The following is a 16256-nucleotide window of genomic DNA, read 5'->3' as shown; positions in this document are numbered from 1 at the left end:
TTTTGAGAAGGGCTAAAATCTAGAGTTAAATCAGGGATCTTTAATGTGATAAATTTTTATAAATTCATATATTTAAGTCATGGATGAAAGATGCCTTAGTTATTTTAGGAGCTGCTGAATACAACTGTACTATAATTATCTAAGTTAGGACAGGCCTGCTTCCAAATTTACCTGATGAGAGATGGAAGGTTGCTGGATGGGCCCCTGCATTCTAGGGTTTGGTAAACCCACAGGTGCTGGCCTCCGTTGCACCTGTTGCCTCTGAGCCATTACCTGTTGCTGCATATGCTGGAGTCGTAATTGAGCTAGGCTGATCTGTGTTGGAAACTTGGATAACTGGTTTGAAGATAAACCACCTGGTGGCTGTGAATTCTGTTCCATGACAGGATTCTGCTTAGGCATTTGTGGTTGACTCTCTTTATCTTCGATTACTAAAGAACCTAATTAAAGAGAAAAGGTTAAGTTCTAAAGATTTTCTGGTAGTGAAATACCATATTTTGTAAGGCTATTTTTACTGATCTTCAGGATTGCCAAGGAACTTCTTTTTCTCTCAGGAACCCTTTATACTCTTAAAAATAGAAACCCCAAAGAGCTTCTGTTTATGTAGGTTCTATCAATCAAAATTTACCATATTCGAAACTAAAAATGAGAATTAAAAACATTTTTCCTCACTAATTCATTTAAAAGTGACAACCCATAATACATTTTTATGAAAAAATACTTATTTTCAAAAAAATGTAGTGAAGAGTGGCGCTATTTTACATTTTCAAACATCTCTTTAAATGTCTGGCTTAATGGCTGAACTCTCATACCTGTTTCTGCATTATCTAATATATTGTTTAACTATATGAAGAAAATCCAGCCATACATGGATATGTACTTGGAAACGGGAGGCCTCTGGCATCACCTGAAGGAGCCTCAGACTCTACTTTGAGGACTGCTGTTGCATATCAAAACAAAACAAGCAAACCTGACATTGGATCTAAATGCCACAGTATTTCTGATTTAGTCATCTCTCAAGTTCTTTACACCTTCACAGAGTATACTGTTAGTTCTCTGATGGAGAATACTCTGCCTTATAACTATACTGTTAGAGTTTAAAGGTACCTCTAACAGGTCTGGTCCAAGCATAAGGCAAAGCTTGATTTCTTCAACAGCAGAGACTCAGTTAAATGTTTCTGATTTAATAAGCATAGGCATCCTAAAAAATACAGTTATCATTCATTAAATACTTACTCTGTATTAGATACTGCGACAGTAGGTCTATGTATATTGTTAAAGTCCTCTGTACAGATAAGGGATTTAAGGTTCAGAGAGATTGAACAACTTACCCAAAGTCACAAAGACACTAACTGAATATTCATCCAAATCAACATTTTTCCCTTGTAGTCTTCTATAACATGTTTCTCAGAAGCCATAAATAACCAAGTTTGGGAAACTTGTCTCCTCTGAAGATTCAAAATGTAAATCTCATTGTAAATGGCAATTTACAGAGCTGTATAGGACAGCTCTGAGAAGTCCTACAGTAAAGGATATTGTTTTACAAACTCCTCACAAACAGATATTTTTGTTTTTGCTGTAGACTTATCTAAAACTATATCCATTTATGTGTATACAGTTACACATATTCTTAATTTTATTTATGTTTACATCATGTGGTCTATGTTTTAAATGATATGCTTATAAGTACATACAATTCTACATATGACTATTTGTGTGGATATATAACTGTGATAGGTTCTCTATATAGCTGCATATATGGTGGAGGGTAGGAGATAGTTAACTTATATACACGCTTTGTATTAAGGTGCTTCTTTTTAGTTACATAGGTGAGAGTGTGTATGATTCCAGTTGCTTGCTATGTATCAATCAATCAATAAATATGTGCTTCTAGACTGAGCTGCAGGAGTCAACTTACGACCTTTCTTTCAAAGGGTCACCTTATTACCATTCCTTCTGTTCTTCCCATGTATGAATGAGGTTTGTGTAAGCCTATTTCTTCCTTTCCTGGTGTGTTCTGAGAGCAATGGCTCTCTTTCCAGCCATTTCTTCCTTTCTTACCCAGAATCTAGCTTAGGGAATGAGAGAGCAACCATCTTTCAAGATTTTGAAACAAACTCAATGAGCCCAAAAACTGTCATCAAAGGGAGTACTAGTGGTTGATGGAGAATGTATATGGAATTCTTAAATTTCTGTTTCTATAGTCTCCCTGTGAGAAATTAAGAAAGGAGGCAAAAACTGAAGACTTTTTCTACTAGCACATAATGTAGCAAGTACTGCCTGCAAGGATATTTGATGTTACCAAATGATACCATAATGATAGTCCCCCTTTGTGATAACTCAGTGCGCTCTAGTACTTAAAATTTGGGCACTTATCTGTACATATGGTACACTTCAGTTAGGAGGTTAAAAATTATATAATAATTACATAAAAGGCAAAAGAAAAAATGAGAAGTCTTCCCTAGCTAGATAAAGCAAATGAACCATTAGGTGCCTGATGACTGGCTCTCAAGAGTAAGTAAGCCAATAATTGTATGAAAAGTCCTGTTTTAACAGAAAACATTCTAAATATAAAAAATCCTATATTAATGGCAGTCACAAGTCAAGAGTTTTATCAACCATTCTGATAAGTATGTAATTAACAGTACAAGCAAGATTCCATGGGAATGAAAAAAAAACCTCCTAAATCCAGAAATCTAGACACCCTGTGAGTCAATATAAAGGATGTTTGATATCATTCACATATTTACATGTGTGTTTATATTCATGCATGTGTCACACATATACACACACTAATGAAATACTAGTGAAAATTCCATGTACTTAAAACAAAATGATAAACACACTTTGGGGGTGGAAGGGAATACATTTTCAATAATCTCATAATCATTAAGAGTACCAGAAACAAATGGCACTTTGAGAAAATGTACATACGGCCTACCTAAATTGATAATATTTTGAGCCCAGAAACTAGGATCACAGTGAAATTGGATGGTATTGTTGGTCACTGGGGAAGCATCACACCTTGCTCGAAGGAGGTGCCGTAACCGGTATGTAATCTAGAAGAAAGCAGAGAGACAACTAAACATCAAAATCTTTATCAGGCAAATAATTTATTAAGTTCCCAATAAATACACAAAAAATGGTCTCTGTATCATATGTATGCTAACACAAAATAAGCAATCATATATATATATAAGTTATAAAGAAGTGGACAGACAACGCAGTTTTCCTTCCAAAACATGTTAGAAGTCTTGAGGTACAACTCAGCTATACTGTTGAATACAAAAAACTAACTTCAACTAGCTTAAAGTTAGTTTTTTGAATTATGTAAACTTCACAGAAGCACCAACCAAGTACCTGTAAAATAAAAAATTTTCACAAATTCTGCTCTTTTATTTATTTTACTTACTCTTTCAAAGAAGGATACAGAGTTGAGATTAGGCGGCTAATGAATTACAGAAAATACAAATTACCCTCTGCTCAGGAAACGTTAAGTACAGCTCATAACTAGGCCTACTAGTGGGATGGCTCTGCTTGCTCCTATGCTGTGAATCTTGGGTCATCACACCACAGCCCCATCTCCTCCACACTGCAGTCCTCAGTGAATACTCAGCCACTCTCCCTCAGGCTTGAAGACTTTAGCTCCTGGCTCACGATCACCATCGCCAACATTACTCCTGTCTTAATTCTTGATGATTTTATATCCAACTAGATGATCTTTCTTTCCAGCTTACTCCCTTCTAGTGCCCAGATACCAATAATCCTACAAACCCTAAAGGTCCTATAAACCTTTGCTCTTAAAATTTTCCCTGTCCTTCCATCTCATCTTACCAATACCCTTACCCTAGCCCTCAGTTCCTCCTTATCCAGCTCAAATCCCAGGGTTAATCCTCATAATCATTTCCTTGTATATACCCTCAACACCTCTTTCTCTCACCTGTCAAATTACACATACTCCCTTCCCTCTCCTCAACCTTTTCCCCAAACAACAACCAACAAACAACCCTGGTTAAATCTAACTTTTGACTCACTATAATTGGACTGATAAAGGGACTGACCAAACTTCAAACACAGCCTGCTTATTTTAGGTAGGGCCCTAAGGTTGACGGGCCTCTGGTCCTTCACGTCCCTACTCTCCTAAATGACTATTTCAAACCTCCTTTCTCTTTTCAAATCTCCAGCATCTCCTCCCCCATTCTCCATCTCAGCTGATGGTCCTGATTACTGTTCACTGAAAAAACAGGAACAATCAGGGAACTTCCACAAACTTCCACCACCTACCAGTATTAGCGTTCCCTCCTATCACAATGGATTAACTGGCCACGCTTCTAGCTAAAGCCAATCCTTGCACTCGTGCAATAGTGCCCAACACCCTCTTGCCGACACAAAGACACTGCTCAGCAATTTTCTCCCCTCTCCTGTATCCATCAAGCTTTCCATTTTACTGCATCAGTCCCATTAACACATAAACATGTTTAACTTTTCCCAGCTAAAAACAGAACTCTTGGTTCCTTTTCTCCCGCCATCAACTGCTCTCTTTTCTGGCAAAACTCCCATTTTTCTGCTCTCTTTTCTGGCAAAACTCTTCAAAAGACTCATCTATAATGTCCCCCATTCCTCTCCTCCCATTCTTCCCTGAAACCATTCAGGCTTAGTAGCTTTTCACATAGGTGGTCACTTGGCCCTCAGGGAAGCATTTTCTTCTCTTGGCTTTGAACAAACTATGATCTCATGGTTTTCCCCTTATTTCACCAGCTGCTATATTTTAAGGCCGCTGAGAATAGGTCTGCGTCCCAATGTACCATCTCAGTTTCCACTGTTGGTTCTTTCACGTCTCCCACACCAGGAATATCCCAGGGCTCAGTCTTGCAACTGCTCTCTTTTCTTCTGCACCCACATACTTTAAGTGATCTCATCCAGTCTCATCGTTTATCCGACTCTTAAATTTATATCTCAAGCCTGGACCCCTCTTTGAACTTGCACTTCCAACGGCTTGCTCAATATCTCTACCTGATTCTCTAACAGGTATCTCAAATTTAGTATGTCTAGAAGGGAACTCTTGATCCTTCTCCTCAAGTCTACTTGTCCTATGATCTTCCCCATCTCAATTACTGGCAACACTATTTTTCCTACTGCTTAGTCCTTGGTTCCTTTCTTTTCCTCATGCCTTACGTTCCACCTGTCAGCAAATCCTTTTGGCTCTATCATTAAAAGATATGGATAATCCTACCAATTCTCCCATTATCAACTCTACTGTTACTATCCTGGAAAAGCCACCTCATTGCAGTAAGGTTATAAATAGTCTCCCTTATTTCTCCCTTGCCTTCAACCACCTACAGTTTTTTTTCAGCGGCCAGAGTAATTGTGTTCAACTGTAAATCATATTCTGTCATTCCTCTCCTCAAGTCCCTCCAATGGTTTCTCATCTCACTTAAGATTAAAAACCAAAGTCCTCATAATCAACTACAAGGCTCATACTATTTGGCTTTCCAGTACTTCTGACCTTCCTCATCCTAGTGTCCGCTCATTCACTGTGTTCCACCCTCTTAGGCCTACTTGCTGTCCATATCACAAATAACTCCCACCTCAGTCTTTGCACTTGCTGTCTGTACTTGTGCTCTGCCTGAATACTCTCCCCAACTATCTGCATGGCTTGCTTCCTCACTTTCTTCAGGTATTTGCTCAAATATCACCCTCTTTAGATAGAATTCCATATCTAAAATCACAATCCTACCCCAATGCTCCCAGACTCTTCCCTTAATTTACTTTTCTCTAGAGCACTCAATACCATGCAATGGTCTATACATTTTACTTATTTTGGTATTGTCTATCTCTCTTCATTAAAATGCAATTTAAAAAAATATTTATTTATTTATTTATTTATTTATTTGGTTGTGCCGGGTCTTAGTTGCGGCTCACGGGCTCCTTAGTTGTGGCACATGGGCTCCTTGGTTGTGGCAGGCAGGCTCCTTAGTTGTGGCATGCGAACTCTTAGTTGTGGCAGGCAGGTGGGATCTACTTCCCTGACCAGGGATCGAACCCAGGCCCCCTACATTGGGAGTGCGGAGTCTTAACCACTGCACTACCAGGGAAGTCCCTAAAAATGCAACTTCTTGAGGGCAGAGATTTTGCTTTGTTTTCTGTTCCCTTAGTACTTAGAATGCCACCTGATACATAACGGGTATTCAATAAATAATTTTTGAATAAATAAGTTTACTTCATTCGATTGCTAAATTATCTCAAACAGCTATAATAAATTCTGTGTAAAAAAACATGTATTTATTTTGGGACTATGTAGAATACATGGCACAGTGTTTAGCAAACAGCACTCAACACAATGTTCTTTTGCCTAAGTTTTTCTACCTTTCTTAATATTTTTGCATCTTCTAATAATTCTCATTATAAAACATGCTCATAATATGCTAAGCAAAAGAATTATGGCAAAAACTTTCCTATGAGGAGTCATAAACCCTGGCTACTGTAAAAGATAAATAAGGGTTAATCAAATATACTTGTTGATCCCTTCAGATGTATCTGAACTTAAACTCAGGTTTCACACTGAAAACTTAGCTACTGTTCAAAAAGCAAAGGACAAAATTTTTTAAAAACTATGGAAGATGTCAAAACAGCTTTTGAGATGCAATACTGTATACTGTCTCCTTTCTATTGAAGTTAAAATAAACTTAAAAAAGAAATTTAGTATTTGAGTTTCCAATCCTGTAAAATATAACATAATGTTTTGTCTACACTTATTTATAGCTTCTGACAGGAGATGTTATCTGCTACCTTATTTATTTACCATCAATCTTTCATTGAGTTCCTGTATATCAAGCACTGGGTAACACAAAATTTTTACCCTTTAAGAAGTAAAAAGTCTAATGAAATTCATAGAAAAATATGCAAATGTAATAATAGTAGATAAAAATCAGTTATAGTATGATGGATATATGCATAAGGGCTTTGTAAACACAGAGAAGGGTAATCCAACCCAGTCTTGGTCATCGAAGGCTGCCAAAAGCAAAGGATCTACACATCTACACTGAACCTGGTAGTCTCTACAAAGATGAGGATTAATTACTCAGGAGAAAGAAAAAGCATTCTAAGAAAGGGTAACAGTACCCAGGCAAAAGACCATGACATATTCTGAACCCTGAGGACTAAAAGCAAGGAATTGTCAATGAGATATTCAGGAAACATAAAGAAAGTCTTTGAAGATTAATTATATGGGAGGACGGGGGAAAGGGAGTAAAAAAGATTGTGGATTTCCCTTTTACTACTTATACCTTAACAGCTTCCTAATCACTAGTATTATAGAAATATCTATTGCTAGTGAAAAGAATAACTGTGTTTTACTCTCCTGGTCTCTTCTGTCAATATTTCTTGCCTTCCTTCTAAATAATATAATGATAAACTCAATGTTTAACAGATGACAGAAGAATCCTAAGGAAATACTGTGAAAATGTTTTAAAATATATTTAAAACTGGACTTCTGAAAGGATTCTGCTATTCCAATGGGTTTGGTCTTTTACTGATTATAATTCCTAGAGCAAAAAAAAAACGAACTAAGAATTGCAAGCTAAGCTTGAAATTTCAGGCCAGCAAGACGTTTCTTTTTATTTTTTAAGCATATAAAAGCTATCATTAAAAAAATAACCTTAGTAAACATGGCTATATTTATGAAGCACAGAAGCTCTAAAGCACAGAGGTGCATAATATAGTGACTTTCAAATTTTCTGAGGTTAAAAATCCTTCTAAATGTTTAAAAGTAATCACAAGTCTTAGCTCTGCATTCACTACAGGTAAATTATTTTACTAGCTATATCTGCTGCTAGTGATGCGCTTGGGTTCCACAGGCTTTTAAAAATTAAAAAACACAATTTAGTAAATCAGGAAGCTGGTAATACTGGTTCCTTATGCTTCACTGTGTTTATTTTCTCCTGTGTATAATAGAGAACAATCTTCCTCTCTCCTATTTCAAGAGATCATTGTGCAGATTAAGTAATCCCATCTTCGATTTTTTACTGTTTTCTTTGTATTATAATCACAAACAAAATCATAGAATAAAATCAGAGAAACAAATTCTTAAACTGATAAGGAGATTGACTGAATATCTGATTGTGTGAATAACATGCTTTCTTACACACATACAAATAAAAATATTCATAATGGGTCTAGTTGAAAAAAAGACAATTCTCTCATTTTCTCCTTTTATCCCTGTTTTGTTTGACTTACAGGAAAATATAAGTAACAGAGAAGGTATGTACTGCATAGAAGCTGTTTTTCATTAGACCAATGAAGCAGTAAAAAGAAAAAGAAAAAAAATACTCAAGATTGACCATATCATTGATAATTATGAAAGAAAAAAATCTTAAGAGTTGAATACAATTCATGATTAGGAATAGTTACAAATCAGTTTTCTAATAAGTTACTCAATATTTGAACCTAGTTTACAGAAGTTTATCCTGAAGTGCATTTCCTTATTTCAAAATGGTCGTAGAAAATTCCTTCCACAAAACGGAGTGGGTGAACAGAAAACAGATTTGGATGTCATAACTTGATTTCAAAGTGTAAATCTCTGTGGAATCTTTAATAAAATAAGAGTACAGCAGGAGTTTTTAAGAATGCTTATGTGGTGTGACCTCCACGGCTGAGTGGCTCCTAGATCCTTGCTGCTAAAGGTGTGGTCTGCGAAGCAGCAGCGTTAGCATCACCTGGGAGCTCGTCGGAACTACAGAATTTGGCCTCACTCCACATCTACTGAACCATGTGATTAGTATGCAGTGACCATATTTTCAGTAGCAAGGTTCTAGACTATTCTGAAAACAGTTGAACAAATGAGAGCCACTTTTCTCTAGCAATGGGGTTGAAATATTCAGCACCATATATCACTGACAGAGTAAACAACATAGTATAGACAAAAGGAACACAGCCTCTGGGTTCAGGTGTCCAAGCTGAGTGGCCTTAGGCGTGTTACTTAACTCTGTGCTTTGGTTTCGTCACCCATACAGTGGATGGACAGGTACACCTATCTCATAAAAATGATGTAAATGTTTAAATAAAATATTACATGGAAATGCTTAGGATTAGTGCCTGGCACACTATAGGTGATCAGGAAATGTTTACTCTTATCATTATTGTTAGTATTAAGTTCAACTGTCACTAAGACAGAGAAAACTTGGAAAAGAACAAAACAGGAGGCCCGATGGTAGATTAAAATTGAAGATACGCCTCAATCATGGCAATATAAGATTTTTTAAAACCAAAATATTTTGATTAATAAAAATTAGAAAAAGGTAAAAAGCATTTAAGTACAGACGAATGAACATTTCTAAATTTTAAGCATTCTAATAACTCCATTGTTTCTCTCTGTATTTTGATAGTATGTTAAACGCCATACTTAGTTTATCTTACCAGTCGCTTGCTATAAAGTAATGCTGTACTGCTGCCACTGGAAACTGCCCATTTAGAAAAATGCATGACATGTTCCAACTGTTTAGAAAGTCCAGCCACTTCCTGCTGCTGTTGCATAAGTTTCATTCGATGATCTTTTGCAAGACTCTGAAAAAAAAAATAGTTTCAAAATTAGTTCTGCATGTAACATATATTTTAATGGTCATCTTCAGATTACCCAATTAGAATAACCACCACATCTAAGAACCCAGGTGATAGTAACTTATCCCTTGGTACAAAGGCTCATTCTCACTGAAGTAAAAACCGTGCCCCCAGTACTGCAGACACCACCGACGCCACCCCTGCCTCTGCTGCCTGCCCCTTCTCTCCAAGGCCCTTGGTCTGGTTGTACATATTTTGGGAGGCAGGTTTCTGTTCATGCATCTTCCAGTATCCAAAGAGGTACAAAACCATGGATTAGCTATAATACAGTAAATGCCTATTAAATTCAATACTCACAAATAAAACAGATGTACCATCCAGCAATCAAGTAAAGTTACCAGATCACATGATTTACTCAAGCACATGATTTCACCTTTTAGGCATTCTTATTCTGATTGCAACTAGTTTGTGCCAAGTCATGCCACGTGGTAGACAACATGTATGCTTTGTGTGTAGTAAAAAAAAGGAAGCGTGTAATTTTTGTCTATTGAAAATTACTATGGGAACCAATTGATATAGTGACTAACGGTACCAATGCACTCTCAAAAAAACTACAGAAAAGTAGACTATAGAATTTCTCTAAGGGAAGTATACAAGCAAGAACACAGGTTAGTCAAAAGTCAAAGAAAAACCCACTGAACCTGTGCTATTTTAAAGGCCTCTAACCCCAAATCTCCTTTACCTGGCAAGGAAAGGAGGAGAGAACAGGACTTTCTACTAGCTCTAAAAAAAAGTTTAAAAGTAAAATTGCTACACTCCAATATGGAATTATATTCTCAACAGAGAAAATGAACCTAGATCCTGGCCCTAGTTGGTTTCAAATTTGGAAAATACACATATGCTAAACTGAATTAAGTCACTGCACTGACTATCAGTGGCTTTGTCGTGTCTAATTTTAAGTCCAGAGATAATTTACTTATTAGGCTATTTCTGATCTCTGTAAAAACTAAGCATTACTTTGGAGACGTTCTAGAAAGAACAGAAATTCTGTTGACTTTTAGGGATGTTGCAAATTGAGAATCAGAAGCCCAAGTTTCTTGGTCTTCTATAGTAACAAACTATTTGGGTTTTGAGTCTTAGTAAATACTGACTACATTTATTCGCCTTAAAGAAGGATTCTGTGAACCAGGAGACTGGGTATGAAGACTGAAAAGCATTTTTAAAAGGTGCTGCAAAAATTATAAGTCAATAAAGTTGATTTAAAATAATACTGATGACGAGGTTCATCCCTAGAGATTTGGGGATGTGGTCATCTTTTGTTCTTTATCTTGATTTTTAAAGAACTCTTCAAGTGATTCTGATTTACAGTGAAGTTTGGAAACAGCCACAGCAATGTGTGCACTATTCATCTCTGAGAAGCAAATCTATGTGACATTTGATTTTAAGCAGAGCTTTGAAATCTTTTAAAATAGTTTAAATGCTTCTATCTAAAAAAAACCCCAACCAAACAAAAAAAACACACCACCCTCCCGCCCCCCAGAACCTTGAAAACACAGTTACTGTAAATGGGGTCTGATTCCTTCTGGCCAGAATACTTTTTCACTAAGTATTTGTTTCCAAAAGGAGAGAGAATTATTTTGGTCTTTGTTTCCTGTATGATTGATAAACCATGGGAATGACCATGCTTTCCCAGGAGGAAGATAACTTTCTGACAAAGAACTTATAATTTTGTCAACTATAAAGTAAAGAGGTTGAACTAAATTTTTTCTATGAGGCTTTTTTTTTAATCTTCGAACATCAGGATTCTTTTATTCTCTTCTTAATTTGTTTCTCTACTGTTAAATTCTTTTTGCACCAATATATTAAAAGAATACCAAAATATCATGCAATTAATATTATGTTAAGATACCATGTAGAAGTTGTAACCTCATGTTATTTGAGTCAAACACTGACTCTGGATCTTGACCTTCATGAATGTAAGAAAGCTGATTTAAGTCAGTAATATTTTTCTTACCTGCAGTGACAAACAACTATCTTAAGTGCCTTGAGTATCTCTCCCTGAGTACTGCTTTCACAATTAAGACTGCTGAGGGCAGGAGGCACATCCTTTTATCTAATTTCTCACAAGGTTAAATGTATATATTTGAGAACTAAATATAACTAACTTAATGTAGCTTTCTGAAAAACTTTGCTGAATTGCACTCCTTTGGTGACCCAAAGCTGTCGATTCAATGAATCTCTAAAAAGATTCATCTCTTTAATATTTACTAAGCTCCTCCTTCAAGCAAGGCATTATGCTTTGTGCTCTGAAGTAAACAATAAGGATTAAGACATTCCTACTGTATCAGAAAGCCATAAATTGTTAGCTACAAGGTAGAGCCTGAGAATGGAGAAAAATATTACTAAATCAAATGGACATAATTATATGAAAAAGGCTGTGATTTCAAATTCACAAATACACGAGAAAATACTACGTTAAATCACTACAACATACTGTCCCATTAACAGTAACTTACCTCAAGCTGATGCAGTAGAGCTTTTCCTTTTTTATTTATTTCTACCATCAATGTAAATATGGCAACTTTAATATCCTGTTCCACCTGCTTCTGATTTTGATTTACTTCAATTATCCTGAAAATTAAACAAAAGGGGGAAGTCTAAAATCTAAGGCAGAAGATTTGTTTTACAATATGTAATATTGATTTTCTAATCCCTAAATTAGACCAAAAAGTTTTCAGCTCTTAAAAGCTCAGCTTTTTCTAAGGGTCCTTCAGTTTAAATAGACTTTCTTGAAGATGAGATAGCAGAAATATTAATTCTTCCAAAAGACATAGTCAATTCAATCTTAATATCAAAATGTATAAAACTGTAAGAGAATGAACACATCTTAAGAAAACATTATTTGGAAAGATTATGACACCTGGAAAAATTCTCAGCCTAAAAGGACGGACAAAAAAATGATTTATAAACAAGATAAGGAAAACCAGGACTGAATGAGTTCTACTGTATTCACTGCAACTAAGAAGTAGAAAAGCTTAAATGTGTCACTATTATCTTAGTCATCTGAACTGTTACCCATTCATTATATCTGAATAAAAGCAGAAAGACAATAATAGTAGTTTGCTACTTTTAATAACACATTTGTCTTGAAATAAGCAGCCAAATAACTATATGTTTTTATCAACCAGCATATACATTTTTTCCTTTGATTAGAGAAAATGGGAATGCTGTTTTCATGGAGATCAAGATGGATAGGAAAAAAAATACAGAGCATTACACCAGAATATCTTATAAAAGCAGAAAAAGAATAATGAGGCATCCATGATCAAACATTCTGAGATAAATATAAGGCTTCATTTCTTCTGTCTGCTTATCTTCCAATACTTAAGATGAAAAGGGCAGGGATTTTATTCTCTGTTGGAAATTATTATTATTTTTTTAAAATTATAGTTGATTTACAACGTTGTATTAGTTTCAGGTGTACAGAAAAGTGATTCAGTTATACATACATATATATATTCTTTTTCAGATTATTTTCCCTTATACGATATTACAAAATATTACATATAATTTCCCTGTGCTATACAGTAGGTCCTTGTTGGTTACCTATTTTATATATAGTAGTGTGTATATGTTAATCCCAAACTCTTAATTTATCACCCCCCACCACCAACGTTGGAAATTCTTCAAGATAATTATTTAACATCAATATTGGCTAGAGGATCAAGGAAACCAGATAGGTCTAGGAAGCAAACAACCTAAAAAAAAAAAAAAAAAAAAAAAAAACCCCAAAAAACCAAAAAAAACCCCAAAAACCCAACTAATTTAAATCCTCATGATGGTAGAACAGGATGAAAAAGGGACAAGTAATGCCATGTTTGCACATGCATAAAGATGAATTAATAGCAAAGTCAGTCCAGTAAATTTAATCCTTCTATAATCTGGTAGCTATAAAGATACAAAGAATTAGCATCTAATCCAAAGTCTTTAATTTTTACCACAATTCAAAAACTAAAATCCTTTCACACCATAATGTATTATTTTGTAAAAAGAGCATACACTACTAAAAAAAAAAAAAAAAAAAAAAAAGGTAAAAAAATATTTGGAAAATTCACACTATCTGATTTTAAGACTTACTATAAAAAGCTCTAGTCATGAAGAAAGTGGGGTATTAGCAAGAAAGAAAAGCACAATGGAAAGAGAGTCCAAAATAATCTCACACATATATGGTCAACAGATTTTCAACAAAGGTACTAAGGCAGTTTAATAGCAACAGGATAATCTTTTCAACAAACGGAACAAGTGTTGGAACAAATGAATATCCATATGTTTAAAAAAAAAAAAAGAGTAAACTCTGGCCCATAGGTCATACCATATACACAATGAAAGAGTAAGAAAAAAGTCAAAATGGTGAATTTCATCAACGGTGGATTGTTTACATAAAATTAGTTATTTTACAATTACTACTGTTTGCCACTAGATGGTAGAGATTATCTACCCTTATCATTCCATAAATATTCATTATATATTTTCAATTACTCAGATACAAAATTTTAAACCCACCAATTACATCAATTTGGCAAAAATACAGTACTGTTATTAGAATATGACAAAGGAAATAGTATTTGGTCAACTACAGTTCTCATGTGAAAAAGAAAGGTAAAATGAAATGAGAGCTGATAACAAAAGAATAATAGAAACTAAAAGACGCACAACAGAAATTTTATTATCACAATGTATAATAGATGTAATAATAACACCAAGGAGTCAAGAAAAGGTTAAATTATGTTTAAAATCTCCTTTAAGGAAATCAGGCGAGCCAAGGAATTCCTTGGAAAAAAGTACCAAATGCCCCACCCTAGCCATGCTGAAAAATGATAAGAGTAACAGATTGTGACGACTGATCTTAAGGAAGATGAACTACAAAAGGCTGATATACTTTTCCCTATGAACAACATTCAAAGCCCCTGCAAGGCCTCTCTTATTCAGGCTCTTTCTAATAAGCATTTCTTTATCTATTTAAGCAGTGGCATGTTACTTTCATGTGCAAAACAACAAAAGAAAGGGGACATGGGATTTCACAGGTGTTGTAAAATGTCAGCATGTGCCTCAAATGGGATGCAAAGGGGGGTACTAGGCAAACTCCCTCCTCCCCCCAGAGGTCAATGATTTGCTCTCCAATCACTGAATTTTAGGACATGAGCCTTTGGACAGTTGACGATTTACTCCCTTGGAGGACAAACAGTATAACAAGCAATATGTAGAAGCTGTTTAAGTATTGTATTTGACAAGGAGTAAAAGGTATGTGAAACAGTTTAACAAGCCCTGTCTCCTGGTGTTCTATGATCTCTGCCTCATTGCAGTTAAAAGCTGACAGCTCAGGGGAGGCATCTCTAAGTCCAGCAATCCTTAAAATAGCAATTATGTATCTAATTAAGTGTTAAAATATTTTACAGTACTATAAAAATAGTTGATTTTGTTTTTAAATCCTGGCATTTCTTGGATAATTGGAAAACACAAAATAATTAAAAATGATTCTTACCTGATAAATGAGCTGTTATTAAATGTAGCTTATTACCATAACAGTTTTGAAATTTCATGGCTGAAAAGAATACTTTCCAAACTTCCCAGAAATCCAAAGTTTCTGGAAAAGACTTATCAACTATGTGTTATTAGACCCATCTGACAAGCTTACTTGGATGTACTTCACCATGAGTTAAGTAAAATGTCTGTTCTTAAAGTTAATATACTTAACACATTATATATAGATGATTTAAGTAAAACCATAAATATAAATTTACCTGTTTTGGATCTGATTTCCTGTGAATTTTATGTATTTTGTTTTTTCCATCAGTTTGGTGATTAGTGTATCTATGATCACTTTCTGATTCTGAAAAGCTTCTTCTATAAATTGATATCTGAAAAAATAATAAGCAATTTATTTCACACAAATGTCTGCCTAAAATGAGGAAAAGCCCCAAAGCAAACAAATAACTAATAGGAAACTATTTATGAGTATAAAGGATATAAATAATAATCTTTTTAAAATACCAAATATATCCATAGAAGGCAGGTTCCCCCCCCACCCAAATTCTCTCTTAAAAAGGAGGGAGTCTTTACAGATATTAATCATGGACACTCTTTATTTTTTTAATTTCTATTTTTAAAATAAATTTATTTATTTATTTATTTTTGGCTACGTTGGGTCTTCATTGCTGTGTGCGGGCTTTCTCTAGTTGCGGCGAGCAGGGGCTACTCTTCATTGCGGTGCATGGACTTCTCATTGTGGTGGCTTCTCTTGTTGCATCTAGGCGTGTGGGCTTCAGTAGTTGTGGCGTGCAGGCTCAACAGTTGTGGCACACAGGCTTAGTTGCTCCGCAGCATGTGGGATCTTCCCGTACCAGGGCTCGAACCCATATCCCCTGCACTGGTAGGCAGATTCTTAACCACTGCGCCACCAGGTAAGTCCATGCACGCTCTTTAAATAATTTTTAAAATCTGAGAAAAACACACATTCAATCATTCACAGTTTTACAAGCTTAACAGGCTCCCTTGGTGGACCTGGCAAAAAGTAATCATAGGTAAATATCTATGTAGATTTATTAACTATTTTGCAATTTCATAATTATGAAAGTTTGATGCTTTGTAAACAAATATTTTGAAGATCACTTTTTTTTTAAATTAATTAATTAATTAATTTA

General features: G+C 35.2%; 1 protein-coding gene across 3 annotated transcripts in view; it reads right to left on the bottom strand.

Annotated features, from left to right (window-relative positions):
• The window catches only part of TRIM24 (tripartite motif containing 24), an 89365-nt gene that overhangs the window by 22689 nt on the left and 50420 nt on the right, over window positions 1-16256 (bottom strand). For 2 of the 3 annotated variants that reach the window (XM_082472891.1, XM_082472893.1), the window contains exons 5-9: window positions 15357-15473; window positions 12072-12186; window positions 9415-9561; window positions 2942-3059; window positions 172-440 (exon numbers count right to left, since the gene is read on the bottom strand). In XM_082472891.1, the coding sequence (XP_082329017.1) occupies window positions 172-440; window positions 2942-3059; window positions 9415-9561; window positions 12072-12186; window positions 15357-15473 (766 nt within the window). The remainder of the gene's footprint in view (window positions 1-171; window positions 441-2941; window positions 3060-9414; window positions 9562-12071; window positions 12187-15356; window positions 15474-16256) is intronic. The other variant, XM_082472892.1, reaches the window with a different exon arrangement.

Source organism: Balaenoptera physalus (assembly GCF_965194825.1).
Source record: "Balaenoptera physalus genome assembly, chromosome: 8".
Lineage (NCBI taxonomy): Eukaryota > Metazoa > Chordata > Mammalia > Artiodactyla > Balaenopteridae > Balaenoptera > Balaenoptera physalus.
The sequence above is the reverse complement of the archived record's forward strand: the minus strand, read 5'-3'. Positions and strand labels throughout refer to the sequence as shown.